General features: G+C 38.0%; 1 protein-coding gene across 5 annotated transcripts in view; it reads left to right on the top strand.

Moving 5' to 3' along the window:
* The window catches only part of VAV3 (vav guanine nucleotide exchange factor 3), a 182,576-nt gene that overhangs the window by 140,643 nt on the left and 15,466 nt on the right, over positions 1-26,467 (top strand). For all 5 annotated transcript variants that reach the window (XM_072041523.1, XM_038182697.2, XM_027463277.3 and 2 more), the window contains 5 exons: positions 9,255-9,391; positions 17,507-17,572; positions 21,575-21,609; positions 22,944-23,060; positions 23,729-23,816. In XM_072041523.1, the coding sequence (XP_071897624.1) occupies positions 9,255-9,391; positions 17,507-17,572; positions 21,575-21,609; positions 22,944-23,060; positions 23,729-23,816 (443 nt within the window). The remainder of the gene's footprint in view (positions 1-9,254; positions 9,392-17,506; positions 17,573-21,574; positions 21,610-22,943; positions 23,061-23,728; positions 23,817-26,467) is intronic.

Below are 26,467 nucleotides of genomic sequence, written 5' to 3'. Positions count from 1 at the left end.
GCTTTTGCTGCACACAGTCTCCTGTCCAGGCACACCTTCTTAGCTCGTCTATAGTATCTGCCCAGTAAAAGTTGTTCTCTCCTCAGGGCATAAACTTGTTGGAACAAATACACCTTTTAGAATGCCCTACCTGTCTTTGGGACCACATTAAAAGACATGGTAGTTAACTATGGCTAATCTTCATACCTTGTACCTTTATATAAAGCAGCCACCTTACTTACCACTATTTTAAATTCATATGATAAAACTCTGGTTTGCTCAGTGTTTAAGAAAATAATGAGGATTCTTAATTTTGAAGCACTATCATTTTTAAAATTCATATTCCCTATTCACTCAGTAGATTACACTAAAATAAAATGTCATTTATTTGTCAACAGAAGCAAAACCAGTGTATTTTTGAAACCTGATTATTCTTTGTTGATTCACATAACAATATTTTAGCACTAGGGCATTTCTAATGCTTGTTCAGAGTGCTGGGATAGTCTTCAATCTAGACAATTCCAAAATCCCTTACTCTGCCAAAGATACCTGCTTACATCACTGAAAGTAAGGACCAGTTGCCTGCAGAAGTTTTTGAAAGAAACATGAGAGATTATACAAAACATTTGTTTGAAAGAAGACATGCCATGAAACAGAAAAGAAGTGTTCCAGTGAAAGTGAAGTAGTTTTCAGTCCAGTTTATCACAAAATAAATGTGATTGTGACCCTTGTAAAGTTAGAGACCTTCCTAGCTCTCTGCCCCTTTCTTTCAGTGCAGTCTTTTCAAAACTGTCTTTTTGGAAAGGATAAACTGCAGGCATCAAAGTTTTAAATAGTAAATGCAAATTTCTGGGTATAAATAATAAGCTGTGAAGGGCACAACCAGGTCTTCCAGAGCAGTGCACTGAAGTTTTCAGTGTCAAGCTTGAAGTACAACTGGAGTTTAGCGGAGAGGTCTCGTGTACTGGAAATGTTTGAAAATGGGATTCTTCATTGCTGCAGTTACAGAGGGATGTACAAGACCTAAGTGTGCTGTCTGTCAAGGAATAAAGCAAAGCATTAAGTTCAGCCTGGACTTGGCAGCCCCTAGTGAGGGAGGAGTATCCACCGCAGTGAGTGTCAACGCACCCGTGCTGCTGATGTTCCTAATGCTGCTCTCAGTGTCACTGAGCATTAAAAAGAGCTATTCTCAAATATCTTTGCTGAAAAAAAAAGCACTACCAAAACCACTAGCTAACTAGTGCTGTTGTTCAGAGCGAGGGAAGATGTCTCTGCATTGTTCTTACACCAAACTACTTCAATCTTAAATACTTCTACACAGTTTTTTTTTTTAATTTTTATTTTTTTTTACAAGTTGCACAGTTTCAATAATTCAATCCTGTAACTTGAATAACACAGCTAGACTCGTTCCTTTTCCATGTAGGGAACTCTTGCTATGATCTGCAGTGTAACTCCCAAGTTTTGTGTGGGTTTTCTCTGGAAATGGAGCTACAGCTGCTTACCGGGAGAATTCTTGCTGCTGCTTAGGTCTACAAAACCCAAAGAAGCAAAAGGACTTCCTAAGCTGTAGTGTTTTTCTGTTTCTGATCACAAGTTGTTGATCAGACTGTTAGCAGACAGATTTTTTCCTCCCACACAGCATCATTTTAATTGATGGTTGACCATTTTTGCAGAGGTCTTTGCCAAGAATACAGCTTACATACACAGCGTTAAAGAGAAATGGTGGAAAAAGTCTTTGAATAATTACAGGAAAGGAGATTTGATGAGCAGTAAAGGACTGGAGAGAAATCTTGAGTTGAGGGAGAACACTCATGGAGAACAGGTTAGAGAGCTTTGATCTCTTTGGTAGTTCTGTTTGTCCTGTGGGATGGCAGTCCTATCTCCTAAATCTCCTATCTTGAAGTGAAAGAGAAATATGAGTGTGGTTTGGAGTGTGTTACAAATTCATCATCTGAATCATGAGGCAGTGAAGATTTCCTCCATCTCTGCTAGGGAGTTCTCTGTTTGTGGAAGGGAGTTCTGGCTGGGCTGCATAAGCAGAAATTTAAACAGTTGAGCGAGGCTCATGGCAACCATTAATTTTTTAAGAATCAGCCTTCTGAAGTCTTCTGACTTAAATTTGAGTGAAACAGCAAAACCATGGTTTGTGGTTAGTCATGTGAAAAACACGGAGTCTGTACTGAATGTTACTCAAAGACAAACTTGTACTCAGAAGACAAGCAGAAGTGAAACATTAAAAGCTGTCTTGGGTACCCCCAACGTTTCAGTCATTTTGCCTGGATATAAGATTTATGTGCAACATCTAAAATTAGAACTTTAATTATGATGACATTCAAAAATAATGACTTAAGATGGGGAGAATAATAAGTTCAATTAAATTATCTTTTGAGGTATGTCTGTGTACTTATTCACTGAATTAATTTTGTCCAATAGTAATTATTTAAATTATTGCCTCTCTGAAAAGGGCACTTTAAAGACTGCACTGGCATGTTCCATGTTCCACCAGTTCTGTAATTGGTCAGAAGTCACTCAGCCTAAAAGTAAAAAAGCAAACAAACAAACAAAAAAAACCCAACTGCAACTATTGTCTTTCATGTCTTCAGCAGACAGCCCCGCAAGCTGCGTGGTGGTGTTGCTGTACTCGGGTCCTCTCACCAGCTACGAAGTCTTTCTGGAAAGCTTTTCCCTTTGGCAGTAGCTGTATAATGCTGTTGACTTCCCTGGTTGCAGAAGTAGATGCCACTGATAATGAATTAAGAAGCAGTTCTCTTGATAAAATGCAAGAGAAAAATGCTTTTAATTCTGCAAGGCAGTCATTAGGAACAGGGATTTGCAGCAATGATTGACCCAAAGCTAGAAGGGCTGATTTGAAGAACATACAGAGGACTTTGTTTTTATGTACTCCATGCTCAGAGTAGAACATCTCTTTAATTAATTAGCTTTTCATAATAGTAGTGTTGAACTAACACAGATAGTGCCAAGAAAGATAGCAAAGGTTTGTTTTTTTGTATGTGTATAAAATCAACAAATTGTCATGGATACTCAGTGTGTAAGTCTAGCTCCGTCCACCTGCTCTTCACACTCCTGTCCGTAAGAACCCATCTATTTTCCTCTTTAAGTGATTTTTTAAGCTCCTTATTACTTTATTATCTGCAGTTATGCTTGATCTGAAATCTTCACAGCCTAACTTGACTGACTGCACTATAAATGCTAATTTTGGATTCCTTTGCTTTTACTTAAATGTGGGGTTTACTTTGCCTGTCAGTCTTCGGTTTGTGCTGTTAATACATTTGCTACACTGTGGGTCACTGTTCAGATATTTAATCTGATGACACAACGAGGTGCTGCCATGAGTTGCTTTGCCCTTATTTCCTTGTTGAAGGGTGAAGGTGGCTGGAGATGCCTGCTCAGAGAACTGAGACAGTATTTCTTCTTGTCTTTGCTACGGGAGGCTTATCAATCACAGGATGTCAGTCTGCTCCTTGTCCTTGATGCACTGCCTGTTCTTTTTTTTTTTTTTTTTCCCAGCTATAAAAATAAGTAACAAAGGTTTGGAACAAGTTCTGAGTTTCCAAATAGACACCTAGCATGCTCTTTTGGGGAAAGAAAGAACAGAATCAGTGAGACTTCATGTCATTTCCTGTAAGAAAGGCAGCTCTCTTTGTGTTGAGGTTCTGCAGACATCAAGACGTGGCCCTGGCAGATGGTCTGAAATTCTTTCAAATTCAAAGCTTCTTGAAGTTAGGAGGCTTCCTTCAATTATGTTAGTGGCTTTTGGATCAGCTTATAAATACTTGGGAACTGGGATGCATTTTTCCTAGAGAAAAACTAAGTCTTTCTTCCTTCAAGACTCACGTTAACTAGGAGTGCATGTTCGGTGCAGATAAAGCTGTTTTATGCCTTTATGCTTCCAGTACATAGTGTATCCACCAATTCACCCTTATATCCTGGTCTCCCATCCTCTGTCATTATTCTGTATATTAAAATGATTCCTGCCCAAAGTAGAAACCACGTTCTGCATTGTTTGGACATAACAGATGCTGGCATCAATTCTGACAGATATAGGTTATTGTAGGGCATACATTATGCATGTTGTTGGCAAAAAAAAAAAAAAGTCAGCATTTTGAAATCTGCATGAAACTCTGAGGGTCATTCAGTGCCTTTCATAAACGGAGAGCTGCTGTAAGGGATGTAAATAGTTTATATGAAACGATGAGCACATACACAATGGGTATCCTAACTTACTCTGTACTGCCCCAGTTCTGAAATGTGACCTTCCGTGACTCTGGATGCCATCCAGAGGGACCTGCCCAGGCTTGAGAGGTGGGCCTGTGCGAACCTCCTGAACTTCAACAAGGCCAAGTGCAAGTTCTCCACTTGGGGCAATCCCAAGCGCAAATCCAGGCTGGGAGGAGCATGGGCTGAGAGCAGCTCTGAGGGGGAGGTCTCGGAGGTGCTGGTTGATGAGAAGCGCACCGTGAGCCATGGCGCTTGCAACCCAGAAAGCCACCTGTATCCTGGGCTGCATCCAAAGCAGCGTGGCCAGCAGGGTGGGGACAGGGATTGTCTCGCTCTGCTCTGCTCTTGTAAGACCCCACCTGGAGGCCAGAGTTCAGCTCCGGGGTCCCCAGCACAAGGATGTGGGCCCGTCAGAGTGAGCTCATCCAGCGGAGGCCATGAGGATGATGAGAGGGCTGGGGCGCCTCTCCTGTGAGGTCCCTTCCAACCCCGACCCTTAGCTATAAGATTAAAACACTCAAAGGTGTGGTGTGTTTTATGAAAGCTATTGTTTTTCTATAATGCAGCTAAACTAGTACTTATTTAACTCCTACTCTAGCATGCTTTCTGCTTTTCTCACAAAGTTTGCTTCAGATAATCAATTTGCTTAGATCTATGACCCACAGCTTGGCTATGAAGACATTTCTAGAAATCTTGATGTTTTTCTGCTTTTCAAGTGAAGCAAGATTTAGGAATTTATTTATAGAATAACTGGGCCAGTTTGTAGCTCCTTGATTTGAAGGTCAGAAACTGCAAAGCTGGTTTAGCATCTTAAAATTAGGCAGGAAGCTTCCTGACAGAAGCTTTCAGTTATGTGGAAATGTGACGTCGTGGAAATCAATGAGATTTTGGTTGGAATGTTATCTGCTTTTAAACATAATCATGAAAAAAAATAACTTTTTGCCAGATATCTTTCTAGAAGTTTTCTGGAGTTGCCAGATACACTTGATAGTGCAGCTATGTACATCGTGATGGCAGTCTCTAATGTTAATTGCATTTTACATTCTAGTCTTCGTTTATTTTGATATTTGTGATAAATTTGTGGTTACACTCAAAGCAGTTCTGTAACATGCCACTTTTTCCTGTCTGTGTTGTTTTCTGGCAGGTACTCAGGTTTGTTAACAAGTGTATTTGTGATGAATCCATGTGCAAATTAAGAAAGTAACCTCCAGAATATTTTTCTTGTCTATCTTGATCTTGTCTGAGCTTCAGTCAAACACTTGATATAGAGGCTCAGAGGAATTGATCTGTTACGAGAGGAGGCTAGAAACCTGGCTCATTTAGACTAGCAGAATGAAAGTTAGCAGGGGTGTGATTGCTGTCTGTAACAAATGCAGGCAGGGAAAAGAAGTATTCAGCCTGTAACCACTGGGTGAAATGGATCTAAGTTGGCCATGAACTGATTTATGTCGGACGGCAGAAAGTGCTGAAATGGAAGTTTTGAAATGAACAGCAGCAACAAACAAATTAGTTTGAGGATAAGCTTGCTAAACAGATAAAATTGAATGAGCTGGTTGCTCTGGTAAGAATGGATGGGATTAGATCCATCACACCTCTCTGTACTGTAATTAACATTGCTGTAGGATTTTACAGAATTAAGCATACTGAATTATATGCAGGTATTCTAGGCACAGTATATTCCAACATGATTAATTCTTCATTATATCTTAAATACTTCTGCTAGTTCACACCCTGTGTTTTGCCAAATTCTATTGTCCTGGTTTTCAGAGATGCCAAAAATCATAATTACCAGTGAAATACCGGTAAATAAAAATTACAAGTAATTTTACGCATTTATGATTAACTTAATTTCAGAAATGTATTGTCTTAAAGGAAAATAAACCACTGCAAACGATAGGATTTGCACTGAAAAATGCACGAGAATTTCTTCATTCTCACCTGAGATTAATACAAAGGTGGCGTTTTACCTATGTTGTTTCTGTACATTAGTAATGTGATAAGCTAAATCACCTGATACAGAGTTTCATAAAGCAAATAATGCTTTGGTAGGTTTGGTTAGACTTCCATGTCTGTCTGTAAGATGAGGGCACGCTCGCAGCTAATCATGTATGCAGAGCTATCATTTGTATTGTGATGAGGGAGTTTTCCTGCATTAGGATGAAGCTGTCAGCTTGGAGTCGCTGCTTGCATGCAGCGTTGCTTTCATTTGCCACACAATAGGTGCAGCGTTCCTTGATGCTCAGTCAGAATTGCAAAGCGTGACGGCGTTAAGCTGAGAAATAAAGCAAGCTCTGGTATTTACCTAAGTAGAATAATGGCCTGGTGGTAATTAGGTGCCCATTTTCGGTATACCAGTAACCTGAAGAAATAGTAAAAGTTATGATGTAATTTGGGTTGAGTAATGTAGGAACTGGTATTATTTCGGTTAATGTTTCATCAGCACTTGGGAGTATTATTTATTCTTAACTACAGAGTAGTAATTATTGAACGTGATTTCTTTCATGTTTCATACAATTTAGAGGAGATCACGCAAGAGATGACAAATAATTGTGCTTCTTGCCACCTAAATTACAGTAATGATCTTGCAGCACAATTAGGTCTTTTCCAGACGGACCAATCCTTTCTGTTAGCAGTTAGTCACTAACCTGGTCTCCTACGACAGGACGACCTGCTTCGTAGATGAGGGAAAGGGAGGTTGTTTAAATGGGTTTTGGTAGAGCATTTCACGCTTTTCCACGGTATTTTTTTCTGGGGAAACTGTCTGCTTGTGGCTTGCACAGGTGACCAGTTTGCTGGGTGAAGAACTGGCTGGATCTCTGGAGTGGGCCCTCGGTGTGTTTGCGGGCAGCACCATGGTGGGTGGGATTGTTGATCTGCTCGAGGCTTTGTGGAGGGATCTGGATAGGTGGGATCAATGGGCTGAGTCCAACCACATCACGCTCAAGAAGGCGAAGTGCCAGTTCTGCTTTTGGGTCGTAACCCCATGCAGTGGTACAGGCTTGGGGAAGAGTGGCTGGAAAGTTGCCCAGCAGAAAAGGATCTGGGGGAGCTTGTCGACAGCCGACTGAGCTGACTGAGTGTGCCCAGGTGGCCAAAACATCTATGGCATCCTGGCCTGCATTAGGAATAATGTGGCCAACAGGACCTCGGGAGGTGATGATCCTCTGATTGCAGCACTGGTGAGACCACAGGTGGATATTGTGTTCTGTTTTGGGTCCTTCACTGCAGGTAGGAGAGTGAGTTGCTCAAGTGTTTGCAGAGAAGAGCTGTGGAGCTGCTGAAGGGACTAGAAAACAAGACAAGAGAAGCAGCTAAGGGAATTGGGTTTGTTTAGTCTGGAGGAAAGGAGGCTGAGGGGAGACCTCACTGCTCTCTACAAATACCAGAAAGGAGGCTGCAGTGAGGAGGGTGGTGTCAGTTTTTCTCAGGTAACAGGTGACAGGATGCGAGGAAATGGTCTCAAGTTGCAACAGGAGAGGTTTAGACTGAACATGAGGAAGAAATCTTCTTGGAGAAGGGTGGTCATGGCTGGAGTGGGCTGCCCAGAGAAGTGAGGGAGTCACCGTCCACGGAGGTATTTTAGAGATGTGTGTGTGTGGCACTAAGGGACATGGTTTAGTGATGGGACTTGGTAGGTCAGGTTGGTGGCTGGACTTGATGTTGAAAGTCAAACCCAGGTGACCCTGATTGTATTACTTTCCAGTAAGAAACTGTTCAAACAGGGCTGCCCGGTGACCTTGACTTTGTGTGCCTTCACTCTTATTTGTACTATTAGTATACATTCTTACAAAACCTTACGTAACCAAAAGAGTTTGAGGTTAAGATTATAAATGGATGTGCCCACTTAATTATAGTAATCTAGAGAATTCAATTTGGAGGGAAATTATTACACAAAGTATAATTTAAAGGTAGAGGGAGAGTGATCAACAGTAGACTTGTTCTACTGAAATGATGCTTTCCTTGGCAGTATAAAGACTGGAAAAAATGCTATCATAACATCTTTTAAGTCTTCGCTACATTTCTTATGGAGCTGGCACTTCTTCAAGTGTTCGTGTAATATCACAGGACAGTGTTTCACTGCAATACACTAGCTGTCCATAATGCTTTAAGTATTTTTGTAAAAGTGCAGTTATAGTTATAAGAACATGGAGTTAGAGTACCCACAATATTCTCTTCCTGCTGAATTCTCCCTCCCCCTTATTTCATATCTACTGGGGAGGGCTCTTGAACTGTAGTCAGAAACAATGACTTAGTTGTAGAGGTAGCGAGAATAATCTTTGAGTGAAATATTTTGTTTCTCTAGGGGTGGATATGTAACCTTTGTTATGGATGTGCACCCTTTAAATAAAGAAATAAATGTGGTTCAGCTGTGTAAATGCAGCTGGTATTCATTTAGAGGTAGTAGTGTGCAACCAGAGTTCTTGTCTTGAAAATGAAACATGAAATTGATCTAAGCTTCACTACATGTAACCCAAAATATTGTCAAAAAATGAAGGAATGTCAGCCTTATTCTCTTGAACACGTTCACTAGAGCAGTGGGCTCTTCGGTAATATTGATCTAAAAGCTATGAAATTGTCCATATTGGTGTTTTTAATACCTGTTCATCACAATTCTTTGCTTAAAATTACAGAGATAACATTGAGATTTGTACCTTACATAGATCCAGGGGGCTCTGCACTTATAAAAGGAAGAGGAGGGAAAGCAATAAAGGAGGAGGCTCTTCTAGGAAGAGTCTTTGTGAAAATGAAACAAACTTTGCCCTAAGAAGAAGGAAGGACAAATTATTTTTTTTCTTGCCTTTTTTTTTTAAAAAAAAAAAAAACAATTTTTAAATAAAAAAGTGAGGTTGTATGTGATCGTATACTTTCATGAGGTAATAATCAGGTGAAAGAAATAGTCTGCCTTTGTGCCATAGTCAGATACCTATTAAACAGTGTCTTTTGAATGCTTTTATGATCTTTGTACTTCATAAGTTGTTGCTAACTAAAATATATATGTATTTGATTTGTTTTATGTTTGTTTGTTTTTGGTTCAGGTTTACCAAAAATGCAAGTAATTCGAAACTACAATGGAATACCACAACCAGCGCCACAAGACGGTCCACCGTTGCATATCCAGATTGGGGACACTATTGAACTTATTACTGGCGATGCACATAGCTTATTTTGGCAGGTACTGTATGGTTTACCAAATAGTCATTAATCCCAGATAACAAATGTGTTGATATTTTGCTTTTGTAACTTCCTTTTTTTCTTGAACAAGGAAAATCTGATTTGTTTTAACCAAAATAAATATCTAATACAGCTGTTCTTACTTTTGAAGTACCAACAGTACCTATATTGTGTAAAGCTTGAATGTTGCAGCTTAGAGTAAAACTTGTAGTGAGTAAATCTGCAAGACCAGGACATAGGTAGCAATCCTTCTATTGAAATTATTGGAGATAAGGAGAGTGTTTGACACATAAATGACAAAGTCCTATGTATTTTCACTCATTGCTTCTCTGGCATGGCAGAACTCGAATCTGTATTGGCAAAACTCAGTTACAGGTAGATTTATAGGGGAGAGAAATTGCTTTGCAAAACAGAACCACACCTAAGCATCCTGATTACCTCTCAAGTCATTCGAGGGTAGTTTTTATGTACAGAGGACAAGTATAATCTATTGACGGCAACATCAGTTACTCTGATAGAAATTGAGTATCACATAATACATATCACTACTGTTAATTAAATTTCTTTTTAGTTGAGCACTATGAAGGAGAATTAAAAATGCTGGAAGGTTTACTTACTTTAAAGACAGATGTATGAAAATGTCTCTTTTTTTATACTAGAATCCTGCATACTACTGATGTTATTGGATTATAGATTATTGGATTGAAAATAGAGCAAAATAGAAGAACATTCAGGGTATTAATAGAACAATAACAGGGAAGCATCAGCTGTCTTCAATTGTTGTAGATGTTTGATTTTTTTTGTTTGATTTTATTTTTTCTTTATGGCTATATTAAATTAATAAACGTAGTTGTAACAGCTTGGTCTGTAACATGAATTAAGACACAATTGTTTTTTCCTGGCTTCAGTGAGGATGGTCTTCTCCAAACTATTCAGGACAGAACCAGTGAATTCTGTTCCTGTACTTCTGGGTGATTCTGAATAACTTTTCACCTGGGGAGGTCATAACCAATAGAATTGCCTTATCTGTTAAATGATATGTAAACAATAGTAAAAGGAAAAAAAAATGCTACATAGTAGACCGTTGATATTTCACATTGTGAAAAATAAATTTTGTCAATTGTTGGTAGTCAGATTTCTGCCTATATGGATTTGTGTTTAGGGCTTTGTTCTTCAGTTCTGATTCAGAGAAGTTCTTAAGCATGCTCTTGATTTGGGATCAATTGACCAAGTAGATTATCAGACTAATACACTTCATATAACCAAAATTATTGTGACCTTGTGGGACCAATTCTATTGTTATGTCCATATCCATCCATACGTCAACTCAATCTACTGGAATTATTGTCAATGTTATTTGTACCTATCATGTTAAATAATTTAGCTAGAATCAAATTGTGTTCAGCTAGCAGAAACTGGAAAGTGGGTGAGGCTTTTTCCTCAGAAGCCTTAGTAATAGGTTTGAATCTTAGTAAAAATTCTCCTGTTCAGTAGAATCACTCAGGAAATCTTTTCCTTAACAAGTGGTCTCGTCACAGGCTGCTCAATAAGGGTTTTCATGACTTGTGACAACATCTGTATTTTAAAATGCATGTTAAGAAAACTTCAAAACATATTTTTATGCAAATCTAAATTTTATTCAAGGGGTGTTTTAGAATAACTTGTAGCTGACCTGCAAAACAGTAATATAGGAATGGATTTTTAAGCGCACCATTGCTCATTTTAGAAATTCAAATTCTTGTAATAGAGAAGTATTTGTGGTTTAATTTTTTCATTCTTTACAGTATATCAAACACCCCAAGTTATTAAGCAATACTTACCTTAAACTGCAGCTGGAAAGCAATACTATCAAATGTGTTTTGACAGATATCAAAATTCTGTGAAGTTAATGTTTGCATGAATGATTGTATAGCAGTTACTGTGGTAATTCTGCAGTCAGTCAAGGCCATACACAAACATGAATCTTCCTGTTGCACAGCCTGGAAAACAGAAGCAGCATTTTTTTCTATGATGGCCTTCCCAGAGACCATCTGACCGATCACAGAGACAATAAGATGGTTGGGGGGTATATTTCTGTATTCCGTGCATTTGCTTTCTGCCTCCCCACTAGTATCATTCAAACCTGAGCTTTCTTTGAAGAGAAGGTGCAAGGGGATTGATGCTATCACAAGTAATCTTACTGTTCTCAGTAAACACTTGTGTAGAAAAAGGATGGTCCTGTGCTGATCCTCTTGTATCCCATTTTGCATGACTGCTTTTCTTTCCTGTCAAGGTGCAGAACTGGAAGAGCCATGCTGTTTGCCTAGGTGTTGCTTGTTTATCCTCACTTACAGAATGAAATTAAAAATAAAAAAGGGGTGGGGGGAGATTGGGAGTGGGTGGGTGGAGAGAAATTTTGTCATTTTAAAAGGAAATTTCAGACCCTTAACCAGAGCATTACTAGTTGCTTCAGCTGTTAATAGTGTACCTTTTGAAGTAGTCTTGTTTTTATTGTGGATGTGAGCATTTCTCTCCTCTCCAGAGTTTGCTCTGAGTAAACTGGTAGCTGCTTAACCTGAGGGCAGGCTTTTAGGGATGCCCCGATGCCTGCCATAGGATATAACGTAATTCTAGCTTTGCCGGTTTCCACTGTAATTACCCACCATCCTCAGGCAGTTGTCTTTCTGAAGTATGCCAAAAGAGTACAGGTAATTCCTGAGCTGATTCTTGCCATTCTCAAAACCAGCTTTTCTTTAATGCAAATGAAACCCATATCAAGTAATTGCTAATACAGATGTCCTTCCTAATGCTTCAGTAGTTAGTAGTCCTGCTGTAAACATCCAGAAGACATTAAGTATATTGTAAATACTCTTATGATATAAAACTGGAAATTGTGTTTGAGAGAGAATTAATTTTTCTATGTTGCAATGTAATAACCCACTGGGACAATGGAAAATGATGCTACTGTGTGAAAAAAGTCAGAATGTGGAGAGGAACTAGCATGAGCTCTTTATCTTTTCCATATAAATATGGAGCATAATTCTCATTTGGGAAGATATTTGCAGAAAACTAGGAGTTACTGTGTGATTGCTGCTAAAAGAGTGAAATATGAATCTGATGTCTTTGCTCAAAGTAGTTTCCTCAAGCTAAACTGACAATATTCATTTTAAGGCTTTTCGGATAGTCAGTTGATGTACCCCAAAACATGATGGGTGTTGTCTTCGATAAAGTATTTTAAAGGCTCAGTGTGTAGCAGATAGAAGGAGGTAAGCTTTCTGATCCTGAAAGGGTATGCTTTGAGACGGAGCAGCTCAGAGCTAGCTAACAGCAACTGTTCTGCCCAGAGAGCATGCAGAAGAAAACTTGGTTTTGCTGGGAAAGGAGCAGATCTGGAATATGGTTCCTACTCATACGTGTTAAAATGTTGCATTTGTGTATATTTTTTTTTGGGGGGGAAGAGCAAAACAAACAAACAAACAAGGGAAGTAAGGACTGGAAGTTGAGAGAGAATATAGATGTCAGCTTCTTCGGTCTGAGGTGGGAGTTAAGTAGGAGGGAAAGAGGAAGAGCTTGAAGCACTTCTTTGCTCAGATGAAACGATGACAGAATATAAGGGCCTTAATTTATACATCAGAAAACTTCTCTTAAATTGTTCCTGTCTTCCCTGAGCTCCTGCGTAGATGTGCTGTGTGTCTGGTTTTTCCTTTATTTGCAATTTTTGTCTGTTCAGGGAATTTCTCGTAAATGAGCCAAACTTGGATGGCTGTTTTTAAGCATCCTCTAGAATTGTGCTGCTTTGCCTTGAATTTAAATGAAAGGAATTCAATAGAGGGCTACCCTGAATTAGGTCTGAAAACTGATTTTATCCTGGTTTTGTGTTTTCCATGTAATGCTGATGCTGGTTCAAAATGTTTTTAAAGGGAGAGATTTTTAATTACTTTCATTTAAAATACCAATAATTTTTGAGTTCCTAATATAGAATCTGTATATTGCTAGAGTATATTGGAAAAGTGAGTGATTTTACTGTGCAGCTTTGTAGGCTGTAGCAGTTCATTAATAGGAGGTGATGTTAATAATTTCACATTGTGGTATCGTAGCTGTATATTGGGTAGAGATTTTCAGTGCATGTTACAATGCCCCTTGTTTGTTAGGCAGTTCTTATCTTGAAGGGTCTCTTTGACAAGTCGCTTTCTCAGATTAATGGTAGTCTGTATTTCTTACTGAGCATACTTCTCTGTCTGTTGCATGTATAGCGTGTAATCTGTCCTGCACAGCATTTCCCTCTCTGGCTGTGGGTAAGTTCATGCATGTGTAAGTCATGCACAAGTACTGCAGCAGCAAGGACTTCCATGAGAGAGGCTTGTTTCTCTCCTGTCATGAAACTTGTAGAATATAAGCAGGTGTACTGTATTGAATTTTCCTAATTTTAGTCTTTGAGTGGAAAGTAGAGTTGACAGTAAATGTGTTCTGGTACTCTGCTGAATACAGATAGCATCCATTCGTTGTGGTTCTTACAACATGCTTATCTGTAGCCATGATATTTACGATACATACAAATAAACTGGTATTGAACTCACAGTTACCCAATGTCTTCTGAAATCCTGGGGAGGCAGCACTGTAGAAGTGCTCTCCGAAAGAGAAAACTGGGCTTTTTTCTTTCAGTTTGTGATTTTTCCATCCAACTCATGTCTTTCTTCACCAGATTCTTTGCAGTAACCAAAAAAAAAAAAAAAAAAAAAAAAAAAGGGCTAAGGACCCAATAATTATTAATTTTTTAGGTGTCCTGGAATGCTAGCTCTGTGCAAGCCCACTGAAGTTGCTGCACGTTGCATAGGTAAATAGCAGGGAGGAGTCTGCAAATAGCAGAAGTGTCATTTGACTTGGGAATGCCTCTGCCATTAACACAGGCACAAGAGCAGCGAGGCAGCCTCTAGTCATGCTGAGTGTCATTGGAAGAAATGGACTGAAGGGCTTCATTGGCCCTTATATATATAAATATGTACGAATACATGTACCCACATGCACATATATATTAAACCCAAAGTACAATGTAATCGTGTGTATATATATATATATATGTTAAAAACAATTCTGTCCAGTCAGTTGCTTTTGCTTTTATGATGACCCTAAGTCTTTACAGTGAGTGTTCAAAGGAAATGAAATGCTTACTCATCAAACGGTAAGCAATTAGCAAGCGGGAAATGTAAACTAGAAAGAAGTGATTAGTAGAAGTGAAGCATGGTGGCATGATGATTTTGCTGTTAATCATGACCAGTTGATGGATAGATCTTAAATTTTAAAACCATCATCTGACAAGTCAGTGTCTTGTCTGAACGACAGCAAGCCTTGATGAGTTTAGCTAGGATTTCTGAAGGTAAATAAATTAACCTACTATCCGAAGAGCATTACCAAATGACTTATATCAGTTCATTATCTGCAGAACATTTTCTGGTGAGCGCTTTCCTTGAGCAATGTGTGATAAATCAAAGCCTGTTCTGTTTTAGGGGTTGATTTTGTTTAACTAGCAAAGGCATTTGAAGTTATCCAATGTAAAGCTTTTCCGCAGGAGGCAAAGCCTTTCTTGGGGTTCTCTCAGCGTTTATTACATTTGTGGTACTGTTCAAAATGTAAAGGCAGAGTTTTGTACCAGTTGTAGTACTTGGGGAATTGGTGTCCCAGTGGTGGTAGTGATGTTTTTGTATGAGGAGAGGGTCTGTCCACGTGACGACTGCTGCTTTCACTTTGGGTTTGGTATACGTCCATGGAATGCATGCTACACTTACAGCCTCTCCTTGCCCAACAAAATGATGCACATTTAGACACAAAATGTCCTACAGCATCTTTCTGACAAGTGGGAGTATTCCTTAATGCTGTACCTTTCATGTTAGTTTGTCCACTGATGATAGTTTCTTGCCACTTTTCATTTCCATGAATGTTCTCTTAGGTGTGTCAAGTGAATCTTCACATGATTCATTTTCTGCTGCAAGTGTGGTTGACTTGCTACCTGCAGAATACTTAATGAAAGTGTGCATACGTGTTAAAATGTTATCCAGCCTATGGATTACAGCTCAGTTGCTTTATTCTGTGTGTCTATATTGTAACATCTGCATTGTGATGATAATGATTTAATGTGTGGAGCACAGCTGATCTCAGGATTTTTTGCAGCTTTGCTGGATTTTTTAAGCTGTGATTCATGGCACTGTGTGTTCATAACAGCAGCTAAACCAGGTAGTATAATGCTGGCTCTGCATCTTACTGTCTCGTGGTTGGGTCTTTCTATATATGCTGCAGTTCATTTAGTGGCTGCAATGTGGCTTTTCTGTTCCCCCCCACCTTCTACCTGAGGGCACGAAACAGCTATGTTCTTGTTACAGTGTGGTGCAGATTGAAGCATTTAAGTGCCTGCAAGCTAAAACGAGCTTTCATTCTAGACTTGTGGGTGGACAAAAAATTCTGGAGGAAAAAGATAATCCTGCAATCCTGTATTTCTGATTTGAAGGATGTGGCACTTCGAGCATGTCCATGGCGTTTCAAACACTATTGAACATCTGAAAAGACGTCCCTTCTTGCACTGTCAGAACATACTGGAGATCTCTGTCCCTGAGCTCATCAGATTTTGATCTTTGGCTGTTTTCTAGATGTGGACATACATTGCAAGACGTCATCTATTTCAGCTTTTTTCATCTTATATAAATGATTCATATATTTAACAATGGTGTGTGGACACATACAAACTTATTGTTTAATTGTGCTGCTTCGAATGCCTTTTCTCATTAATACATTTTTTCTAGTGGCTGGCTGTATTGACTTTGATGTCACTGTTCAGATGAGATTAGTATGGTAAATAGGGATCATTAAGATGGGAGACTGTCGGAGGTATGTAAGTCAAACCTGTAATTCAGAGGTATTCACACTGGGGGGTAAATACAGTATAAGGATGCAAATTCAGGCAGACAGAAGGAAAGTGTTTCCGAAGCATTTTTCCCCTGAAACTTTGTGCTGCAGGTATGTGGTCAAAATAATAAATGTTGCTTTCAAGATTACATTGCTAACAAAATACTTGCTCTTATTGCCAAGTGCTGATAGTATGTTGTATCAGCATATTAAACTTAATAGAGCTTAAGCATTTATGTGCTCTCTAAACTCTGTTAAATGACAACATTTATTTGCCAAAATGCACCTTTTGATGCCTTCGTTTTAGATACCTGTTTGGAAACTTTATCCATATGTTCTATGCAGCTCTGAGTGATCTGGTTGGCGTGGTCAGAGCTGAATGTTTGCTAGCACTAGAAAAGTGTGGTTTCCTTTTTCCTTTTTTTTCTTTTTTCTATTTTTTTTTTCCTGTTCTGACTGGCTAAGAAAGCTCTTCAGGAAGGCTTGGTGATGAATTTAGAGCTGCATGGGCATGGCTCTGTAATGATCAGGTCATTTTTGGCACTGAGAAGCCCAGAGGAAACTGGTGGTCCTGCAACTTTGATGGAACACAAGTGGTACCCCAAGGGCTCAGTTTAGGCCTTGGTGAATTGAATACCCTGCTGCAGCTCGTCTCCCAGCTGCGTGCCCACATCAACAACGTTGCTGTGACTATGGCACAGACAGTAAATCCTGACTTCTGTTGGTGTTCTTGTGCCCAAACAATTTCCAGTGATTTGTATAATTTAGGGAAAATCTTAACTGTAGAATTTGGTGATTATTAGCTCTAAGTTCCTATTGGAGTTGGCATGATTTCCTGGGTGCTGCAACCGTTACTGCATGGTGCTGCTGGCTGGGGGTTCTGTGATGCTGTAGTGTGGCAGCTCTTGCTAGAGTGAGGCCAGCTCAGGTGGAAGTGACTTGAAAGGAGGTAATTGGAATCACCTTTAGTGAAGACTGCAGACACTGCAGACATTAACAGGACTGGGAATTACAACATAGGTTCGGGGTACACCTTGTGTTTCCCAGAACTCTCATCTATGTCATCTATAATTACTACTTAATTGCATATTTTTTAAAAATAACCATTGAATAACTCTTTATTAGAGTAGCATTTTTATTCTAAGGGCTCTCTTTGGTAAACTCTTATGGTTCTAAAGTGCTGTGCATTTATTATTTATTATTAATCGCCATAATGTCTCAAAAATGGGATTTTTTTTTCTAGGGCAGAAATCTAACAACAGGAGAGCTTGGCTTCTTCCCAAGTGATGCAGTAAAGCCTAGCCCATGTGTAAGTACAGTTGTTCATTTCATTTTGTCAATTTATAGGAAATTTTCCTAGTTCATACCAGCACTTTATTAATCTTACGTTACCAAAATCAGATTATTTGTAGTTCCTTTGTGTTTTTGTGGTGTTCAGTATTGCTTAAAATATAGCATTGTAGTATTTTAATTTACTGGATTTAAGTTGCACATGTTAAGAAAACATGTTTCAGAGGTAGGTTTAACTTTTGGGATTATTAATAAATTGAATTGTCTAAAGAGTTCCCGGAATATAGAACATTTTATGTGCAAGTATACTTTCTTCCTTCCCCCACCGCAAGGTGAGAATGCTATGGTTCTAATCTATTACCCAGTCACTTTGGGTTAGAGAGAGAGATTACACTGAGTAGTGAGCTTAAAAACATGGAACTAAAATAAAACTTTGAATTCAGAGTACACGATAAATCTCATCTCTGCACATTCTTACTTGCCTTTATTTAACTCAATGATTTTATTAAGAAAAATGCAAGATAAAAAAAATAAATTAACAATGTGTGCTCGTGATTTTTGTGTACAGATAGGATGACTGCATTAAAAGGCTGCGTGCTTGGTCCTTCGTTCTGTCCTCTGTGATGATGTGCATCAGATCACTGTTTGTCCTTTTATTGAGATAATTCATGTAAACCCATAACAACAGTGACAAATTGTATTCCTCACTTTGCTGTGACAGCTTTAACTTTTTAACTTGATTCACAACAGTTTGACTTATTAATGGAATTACTTTCATTACAGCAGTCAAGATGCCACTTAATCATTTATAAGTAGATGGAACCAGCTGTTACTGACTACATTTTGATATGCCTTTAAGGCTTACATTATCCTGGATTTTCTCAAACAAATACATGATCCTAAAGAATAAACACATTGTTATATCTTGAGACATCTCTACCATATATTTTGAGAGTTTTGTTTGAAGGATGGCACAGAATTTCTGTAAGCACAAGGTACACTAAATTGAGTGACAGAACAGCTCTGTGATGGTGATGGAAATGTTATGAGCTTAGCTTCCTTCTCCAGATACCTTGCTTATTATAAAATTGTGGATTTCTTGTGCCCTGGTGTCACCACAAGTGCTGCTGGACACAGGCAATACGTGCTGTGGATTGGCTTTGGGTTCCTGAAGCCACACAGTTATACCGTAGCATTGCTGACAGCAACTGCAGCAACGTTTGAGGAACCAGCACTATACTTTAAAGCAGAGGAAGTGGGATATCCAGAAAAATGCTGTTGGGGGTGTTGTGAAGGTTGTGTTCCAGTGATAAAACTTGCTGTGAAGTTGAGAAATAAACTATTAAAAGGAGTATTGAAAATAATACAATTTTACAGAGTGAATAAATATTATTCATGAAACGTTACCAACCGATGTCGTGATCAGACCAAAAAGAAAAATTGATGCTTCACCGCTGTTAACCTGGAAGGATGAAATATAAACATGTTGTTATGACAAATGACGCAGTTAAAGATACTGAAACATCGATCAGGTTTTTTAACATGCTATAACTTTTACTATTATTATTAAGTCTAACAGTCTTTACAACCAGCTGATATAAAAATGCCCAGAAACAGCATAAAATACATATTTCAAAATACTTTAGGAATGAATATTGAATGAAAAACTGCTGAGCTCCAGAATATCTATATTCCAGACTTTTCACAGATGTACCTATAAACAATTTCTTCCTGTTTGCCGTAAATAGTAGATGTCATTAGATATTTTCTACACTAAAAGAGTAATGTCTGGTCCTTCATAGCTTTCCTACAGTTTCCTCATTTCTGTCGAGGCATTGTGTATATATAGCACAATGGGAGCCAAGAGCTTCAGGAATAATATTTGATTTTAGTCTATTTCTTGACAGTGAACAAGGGTTGTTTTATATCTTGGTCTATTGAAAATAAATGAAAAGGACTAATCATCTATGGTTTAACTGCTCTGAAGCATGGCCTTAAAACCATCTTCAAATTTGTATGTTCTTTCCAACATAGCAGGGATACTTGACACATGAAGGATGTTTGTTTTTAAACTATTTTTTTCTGCTGCTGTTGATAATGTATTAATTCATCTTACGGGGGATAATGCAAATCATTCATGGTGCATTTTTTCTGTAGGAGAAATTTATTATTTGAGATACCTTGCAACATGTAAAGAGTCTGTAAATGCCCCCTGGCTTTGAAATACCCCATTTGATTGCTTCATTAAAACATTTATTATGGAAATTCTTTCTCAGGATGTTTGTAGGGTGTTATTATTATTTTTTTTTTTTACTGAAGTCTCACCATTAGAGGCAGAAATGCTTTAGTAACCCCATCAGTAGTTGTGGCGATACCTAGTGCCATTGCTGCTGGCAGTGGTAGGACCTAGCTGTGTTAGGCCCTCACATGTCTGAGGGGTTTGCATACCACCAGCACCACAGCACTGCTGGTTGAGGGCCCTTTGCCTGTGCTGGTAGGGAGTAATGTATTTTTGTCTCTTGTTCCCCTTTTCTCCCAAGAACTAGACTAATGTAGGAACTGTTTTAACACCTGGATAGATGTACTGCTGTGCAAACTTGAGCATGTGGCCATGCTTTTTAATTGCAAAGAACTTCAATCTGTTCCATATTAGTACCCGTCTTCTTATTTAAATAAAATGTACATTTGGGACTGTCCTGTGTAATTGACAATTTTATCATAGACATCTTGGATGGAGAGGCATTCGAGTAAGTGGTTATATCTTAGTTTGCTTGCTGCCTTTGGACAGTTGCTGCTGTAACTGCAGAATAGGGAGCTTAAACATGCAGTGGTATGTAGTTTTTTTTTTTTGTTTTTTTTTTTCACTTTAGGGTCAGGTCTAGTGACCTCATGGAAAAGACTTGATTGATACCCGAGGTCATCTGTATATAGCTACGTGTTATTCAGCATACAAGCTAGTGGGAGTTATAATTAATTTAAATTTCAAGTATTTTATATTATTGGGCCTGTATAATACTGTCTTCCTGAGTTAATCTGTGTTTGGAAGTCTCTGATGAATACAGTCTGTATATCATTAAAAATTGTAAGAAGAATGATACTGTAATTTTTACCTTCTTAGGGTCCAGAAAATAATAGAACATTCATTGGTTTTACTGGGGGGAAAAAAGCACAACTACTTATTTCAGAATACATGAGAGTAGGTTATACGTCTGCAAAATGTGTGCTAAGCTTCCACTAAAATAAATTTTTCAGCACCTTGCAAGTTTCTCACAAATTATTTTAGAGAAGGATAATGCTGATATATCAGGCAACAGTGGGGAGATGGTCAAGATAAGATAAAATGCTGAGTTTTGTGAGGACTGCTATATTGTGCTTTTTTGCATGTATTAAAATTATCTAAACATTCTTATATGTACATATAACATCTATTTTACAAACTGATTATAGTTCGCTTCATTTAAAAAATTTAATTACATAGTGCAAGAGTAAAACAAAGTACAAAGGTATGAATGAAGTCACAGAATACAATCCATGTATTAGTGTTACCTCTGTGATTATGTACTATGTTTCCTAGTAGACAGTCTTTCTAGGGCTCACGTAATCTTGGAAACACGGAATGACATCTGTATATGTTAATGTATATGTGTTGCAAATTTTAAAGTATTTTTCAACAATGTACCATGAGGCTATTGTAAGTACTAATTTTAATATAGGCTTTGTCAAAAGAAAAAGTATGACAGTTCTGTTAACAAATGAACATAAAAACAGTTAAAAAAAGATAAATAAAAAAAAAATGTCACAGCAGCGAAAGGTTAAAATATTCTGTGGTATTCCAGAGGAGTACAGAATATTTAATTTTTAAGTTTCTTAAAATGAAAATAGAATTCCAGGCTAATTAGATTGTCCATTTCTTTTCTCCTGTCTTATGTGAATAAAGTATTAGATCAATACTGTTTAATTTATGTGTTGAATAGAAAAAAAACATCTTAATCTCCATTCTCTTGTATTTCCTCTGTCTTAGGTTCCTAAACCGGTAGACTATTCGTCACAACTGTGGTGAGTCTTCGTCTAATCTTATAAGAAGCATCTCTTTGACAGAAGTGGTCATAGAAAGATAATTGTTTATTACAAATTAATTTACGAAAACAGCACCATGCATTGCCTAAAAGTGTTTCTGATGTAATAATGTGCTTAATGATTTTGACATTTTGTTTACAAGTTTGTAGCCTTCGTCCCAGAGGACTGAAATGGAATTGTAAGAGATGGTTATAATATGAAGCATGCAAGTACATCTTACATGCTAAGGAACTAAAGAGAAGGATTAATGTTAAATACATTTGGTCTTGTGAATAATTCTGCTTTTCCTTAAAAACAAACACGCATGTTTAAGCAGTGTAAGAGGACAGTGTATCAGATCTACAATTACTGCTGGTCTGGGCTATATGTAGTGTTGTGAGTGGAATTCAGCCCACCGCCAGAATAGATACATGCTGATTCTGAGAGAACAGATTAATCATCACTTGTGTTCTTTGACCAGTTTTAGAGTTGATCATTTAGAGATGAATTCTGAGTTCCTGTAGCTTGCCTAAAGAGAAATCAGAATCAGATGAAAACATTGATTTTTCGCAACAAGCCAAATAGAATGTTTAACATCTCAAATTTTGTATTTGTAATTCAATTCTAACACTTGCTGTGTTTCTAATTGGGCATCACTGATCAGTCTTGATTTTCTAAGATTTTGTAAAACTTAGCTGAAAAATTACTTGAGGCTGCAAAAGTCCTGTATTGTGTGATAAACTTCAAAATGCATTCTTCCTGGTGTGTTTGATAAAATAACTTCAAGATCTTTTTTAACTGATACTGATATATTAGCAGGGAATTTTTCAGAGCAGTGGTCTCTGACATTGACTGCTTTTAGATTATTTTCTAAAATGGTAAAATCAGGATCGTTTTCCTGTAAGGTAGGCTCTTCAGTTATCAGCTTAGCCTCTAGTTTTGCAGTGTCTACAGACAGCCTCTAATGAAGTCCCTCCCAAACTGGCAAGGCGTGGAGCAAGGGCACAAATCTACTTCTGCAGTCAGACTGCAGAATCGGTGACTTACTGTCTTACCTTCTGTGGTGATTTTACCTTGCTGGACAGCTGAACTCCACCACACTGCTCTGTCACTCCCGCTCCTCAAAGAAAAAGACCTTTTCTAACTAAGGATTTCCCCACCCCCATTGCATAGCTTCTTTGCACTTCATTGAAAGTCCTGGAATTAGCATTCAATCCCAATTGATGTGTTTGTAGATCATCTCGTGCAGAATATCTTGACTCTGCGCTGCATGTTTGGTAGCTATCTTTGTACCTTCGGGAGGACTCAGACAATTTTACTTTTCTGTGTTGCAGGTTTGCAGGAGCAATGGAAAGATTACAAGCAGAGAGTGAACTTATTAACAGAGTAAACAGCACTTACCTGGTGCGGCACAGAACCAAAGAGTCAGGAGAATATGCGATTAGTATTAAGTAAGTGGGATAAGGTCTACAGAAAGTTTTTCTGTTTTCATTTATGTTTAAATAACTCAATATTTGAAATTGATAAGGAAAGAAATAAAGTTTTTCAATTTATATGACCGTACACTATCTTTAAGAGTCAATTTAGGAAAACTGAATTTGCTGACAAATGCATGGACTTAAAGTAAAAAGTAGTAGTTTTATAGTGTTAGTATAGCAAACAGGTATACGAAAATGATGGTATAATATGTTGGGTAAAACTAAGCTAGTGTTTGAAGTGTGATAAGATCTGCTTCTTTTAAGCAATTGTCTTCAGTAGGAATTTGTTAAAACTCTGCATTTCAGAAAAACATGTTCATAAAATTCTACGGACAGAAGTTATCACGAAGGTCTTGTTTGCTTTCATATTGATTATCAGCATGAATTTAAAAGCAAGCAAAATGTGGGAATTCCAGATTAGAACAATTAGTTGCAACTTCTTTTCTGAATATAGATTACCTCTTCAGCTGTACTTTAATAAATATATTTGGTTAATTAGATGTCAACTTTGTTTTGGCACGGATATACATTTTGTCCTAAGAATTTATTTGTATAGTGTTACTGGGGCAGGCCCTCAGGTAACTATTGATTGCCTCTGATTAAAAACACATTTATATTCATAAGTTATTCATTGCCCACAGGTACAATAACGAAGTGAAACACATCAAGATTTTAACAAGAGATGGCTTTTTCCACATTGCAGAAAATAGAAAATTTAAAAATTTAATGGTAAGCATTGATTAGGTTTTTAACAAGGTGTGATTTTTGTGTAACTTGATGTTGAATTGTCTGCTGCTTTGGTCTGTAGAATTGCAGAAGGTTGTGAGAGTGAGAGATTTGAATCATGTCCTGCAAATAGTTTTTTTTTTAGATGTTTATGTTTTAAACTTTAAGTGATGCTGGCAAGTGCTTAATGTTATGTATTTAGGGCTGGCTTGTGTACCTTGCAGTGGTGTATGGATGAGAGGAGGAATTTGAATCCCATATATCAGCACACTATAGCATTATGATAAATATTGAAAGCAGAATTTGATGTTTTTGAATATGTTTCAAAATGAACAATGATCCTCAGAAGTAGTTAGGTGAAGGTTCCTTGTCCCCACCCCCCTATGTGTCCTGAGGAGCAGAACGATGCCTACTGATGTGTGAGTTCAGAGGGAGAAGGACAGAAGTTGGAGCTGTGTCAGAGAGCCCAGAAAAACTTGGGAGAGCTAATTTTCCTGGTCATGGTACACCAGAGAAAGAGTAAAGAAGTGTATCTGGAGAATGAGGCTGTCTAAACTGCTGATAGCTTAGAAATCCATTTTGGAATAGTCATCTGGGGTCAGTACCAACTAGTCTAAATTCCAGCAATGTGTGGCTGCTTATTCACTGTAAGCTTATTCACTATATTATGTTTAGTCCCATCAGTTAGTTTGCACTTATACTGCAGCCTTTTTGCATGTATATCCAAATTCTCTAAGGCAGTAAAGCAAAATGAAAGACAGTGCAACCTAAGAGCAAGGAGACAAGCTTTAAAACTAGGAGGTCTTAGAAATTATTTTGTTTGAATCACTGACACTCTGTAAAACAAGAACAGTCTACAAGTGGTTTAAAAAAAGAGGGCAAATCTATGTTTTGTGTGACCCCGATTCAAATAAGTGCCCATTAGAATGAAAAGAACATAAAATTCCTGATGAAAAACGCACCAACCTGTTTCCACAATCTGATACCATTTGGCACTTAAAATCCAGGAAGTGTTTAGTGTTAGGGCTGTGGATGCTAGGGGCCTACCACTGGTTACAACAAAGAAATGGTGGCATTTCTCAAATGCATGAAGGAGGTAGCTACTTTGTCTACAAACACTATAAATAATTGCCTGGAAACTGATGAAAACATATGACCACACTAAAATCTTGACAAAGCATGTGAGCTGGAGTTGTCCTCCTGGATAACTGCTTCTGACGACGCAGTTTTATGCAGTGATGGAGATTTCAAAATAGAACTGAAGGATCAGAAATAAGTACAGTACGCAACCCCCTGGTAAAAAGGCAACAAAAAGAACGTGCATTCCATCAGAGATCTGAGAGGACAAAGTAAACTTGTAGTGTTTACACTGGAGGCCTTCAGGCCTCATTGCTACCTGTTCAGCCTTACTAACATTCAATTAGGAAAAACTAATTTCATAACTCAGTTTTAGGATATTATAAAGGATGCCCTTGAGAGTTAAATTGACAAGTGATAGTGTAAGTACTGCTTGCGTATGCTGTGGAACCATCTACTTAGTCCTGGATAGATGCAAGAGGAAAAAGTAATCATGGCTGGAAATAGAGAGGAACAAAAGTAGTTTGAGTAGAATTGGGAGCAGAAGAGACATAAGCCAGCAAGCATGGAAACCATGGAAAGCCATGGAAGCCATGGATTTGCAGTGACAGAATTCTGTATTTTTGGAAAAAATGAAGCAGAACAGCTCTTGCTTGTAGTTTTACATTGTACATAGTACATTTGAAAAACTTTCACGGGAGTAATTAAAATGTGCTGAGAAGTGTAAAGCATGCCTAAGGACATACAGTGAAAAGTCAGCTCAGAGGCTGGTGTGGATTACAGGGATGTGACAGACTTCTTAGAAGCTTGTCCACACAGGTAGGGGCTGTGGCTACTTACCTGTTTGTAAGTTTACTACTTTAATTTGTGTAATGAGTGTGTAAGACACCAGTTTTTTCTTGACTGTTGCTAGTGTTAAAAGTAAAGGTTTTAAAAGCAACTGAATCATCAAGACCTGAATTTATTCTCAATTTGAAACTATTTTACGTACTTTGCCAATTAATAGAATCTGTCTAGTTGATATTCTTGCTATCTTTCCCAGTTCACATAATTCTCAAACTTGTGGTGTAAAAAAGGTAATAAAATAAGTTTCATACTAACTGTTTCTCCATTTATCTGGAAATCTTAATTTAAGTGCTGCTTCTTACAAATCACCCTCTCTGTTGCCTTGGTAATTTCAATGTCTCTTGTACTTGGTGTTATGTGAAAGAAAATTTGGTTGCTGACATTGTGGGTTGCCTGCTATGCTAATGTCAAAGTAACAAAGCGCAAACAGTTCTTATTCTCCTGGCCTTCCTGCTTACTTGTAGTGTCTGGCAGTCTGTGACTATGAACTGTTTAAAGCAGGTGTAGATTTTACTTAGCTTTAAACAGTTTTAGAAGCATTTCCAGAGACATACAACAGCTCACAGCATGGGAAGCAAAGTGTTCCAGAGTTCAGTTCAGAAGATAAGCCTCAGTCTGTTATCACAAACATATGATTTAGGCAGTAATCTTGGACTAAATCATTTGGGAGTAATTTTGTTGGCTGCAATTAATATATTGCTGAACTGATGTGGGCTAATTATTTAGGTTTT

This window comes from Anas platyrhynchos, chromosome 8, assembly GCF_047663525.1.
Source record: "Anas platyrhynchos isolate ZD024472 breed Pekin duck chromosome 8, IASCAAS_PekinDuck_T2T, whole genome shotgun sequence".
Taxonomy (NCBI): Eukaryota; Metazoa; Chordata; class Aves; order Anseriformes; family Anatidae; genus Anas; species Anas platyrhynchos.
This window is presented reverse-complemented; position numbering and strand designations above follow the sequence as displayed.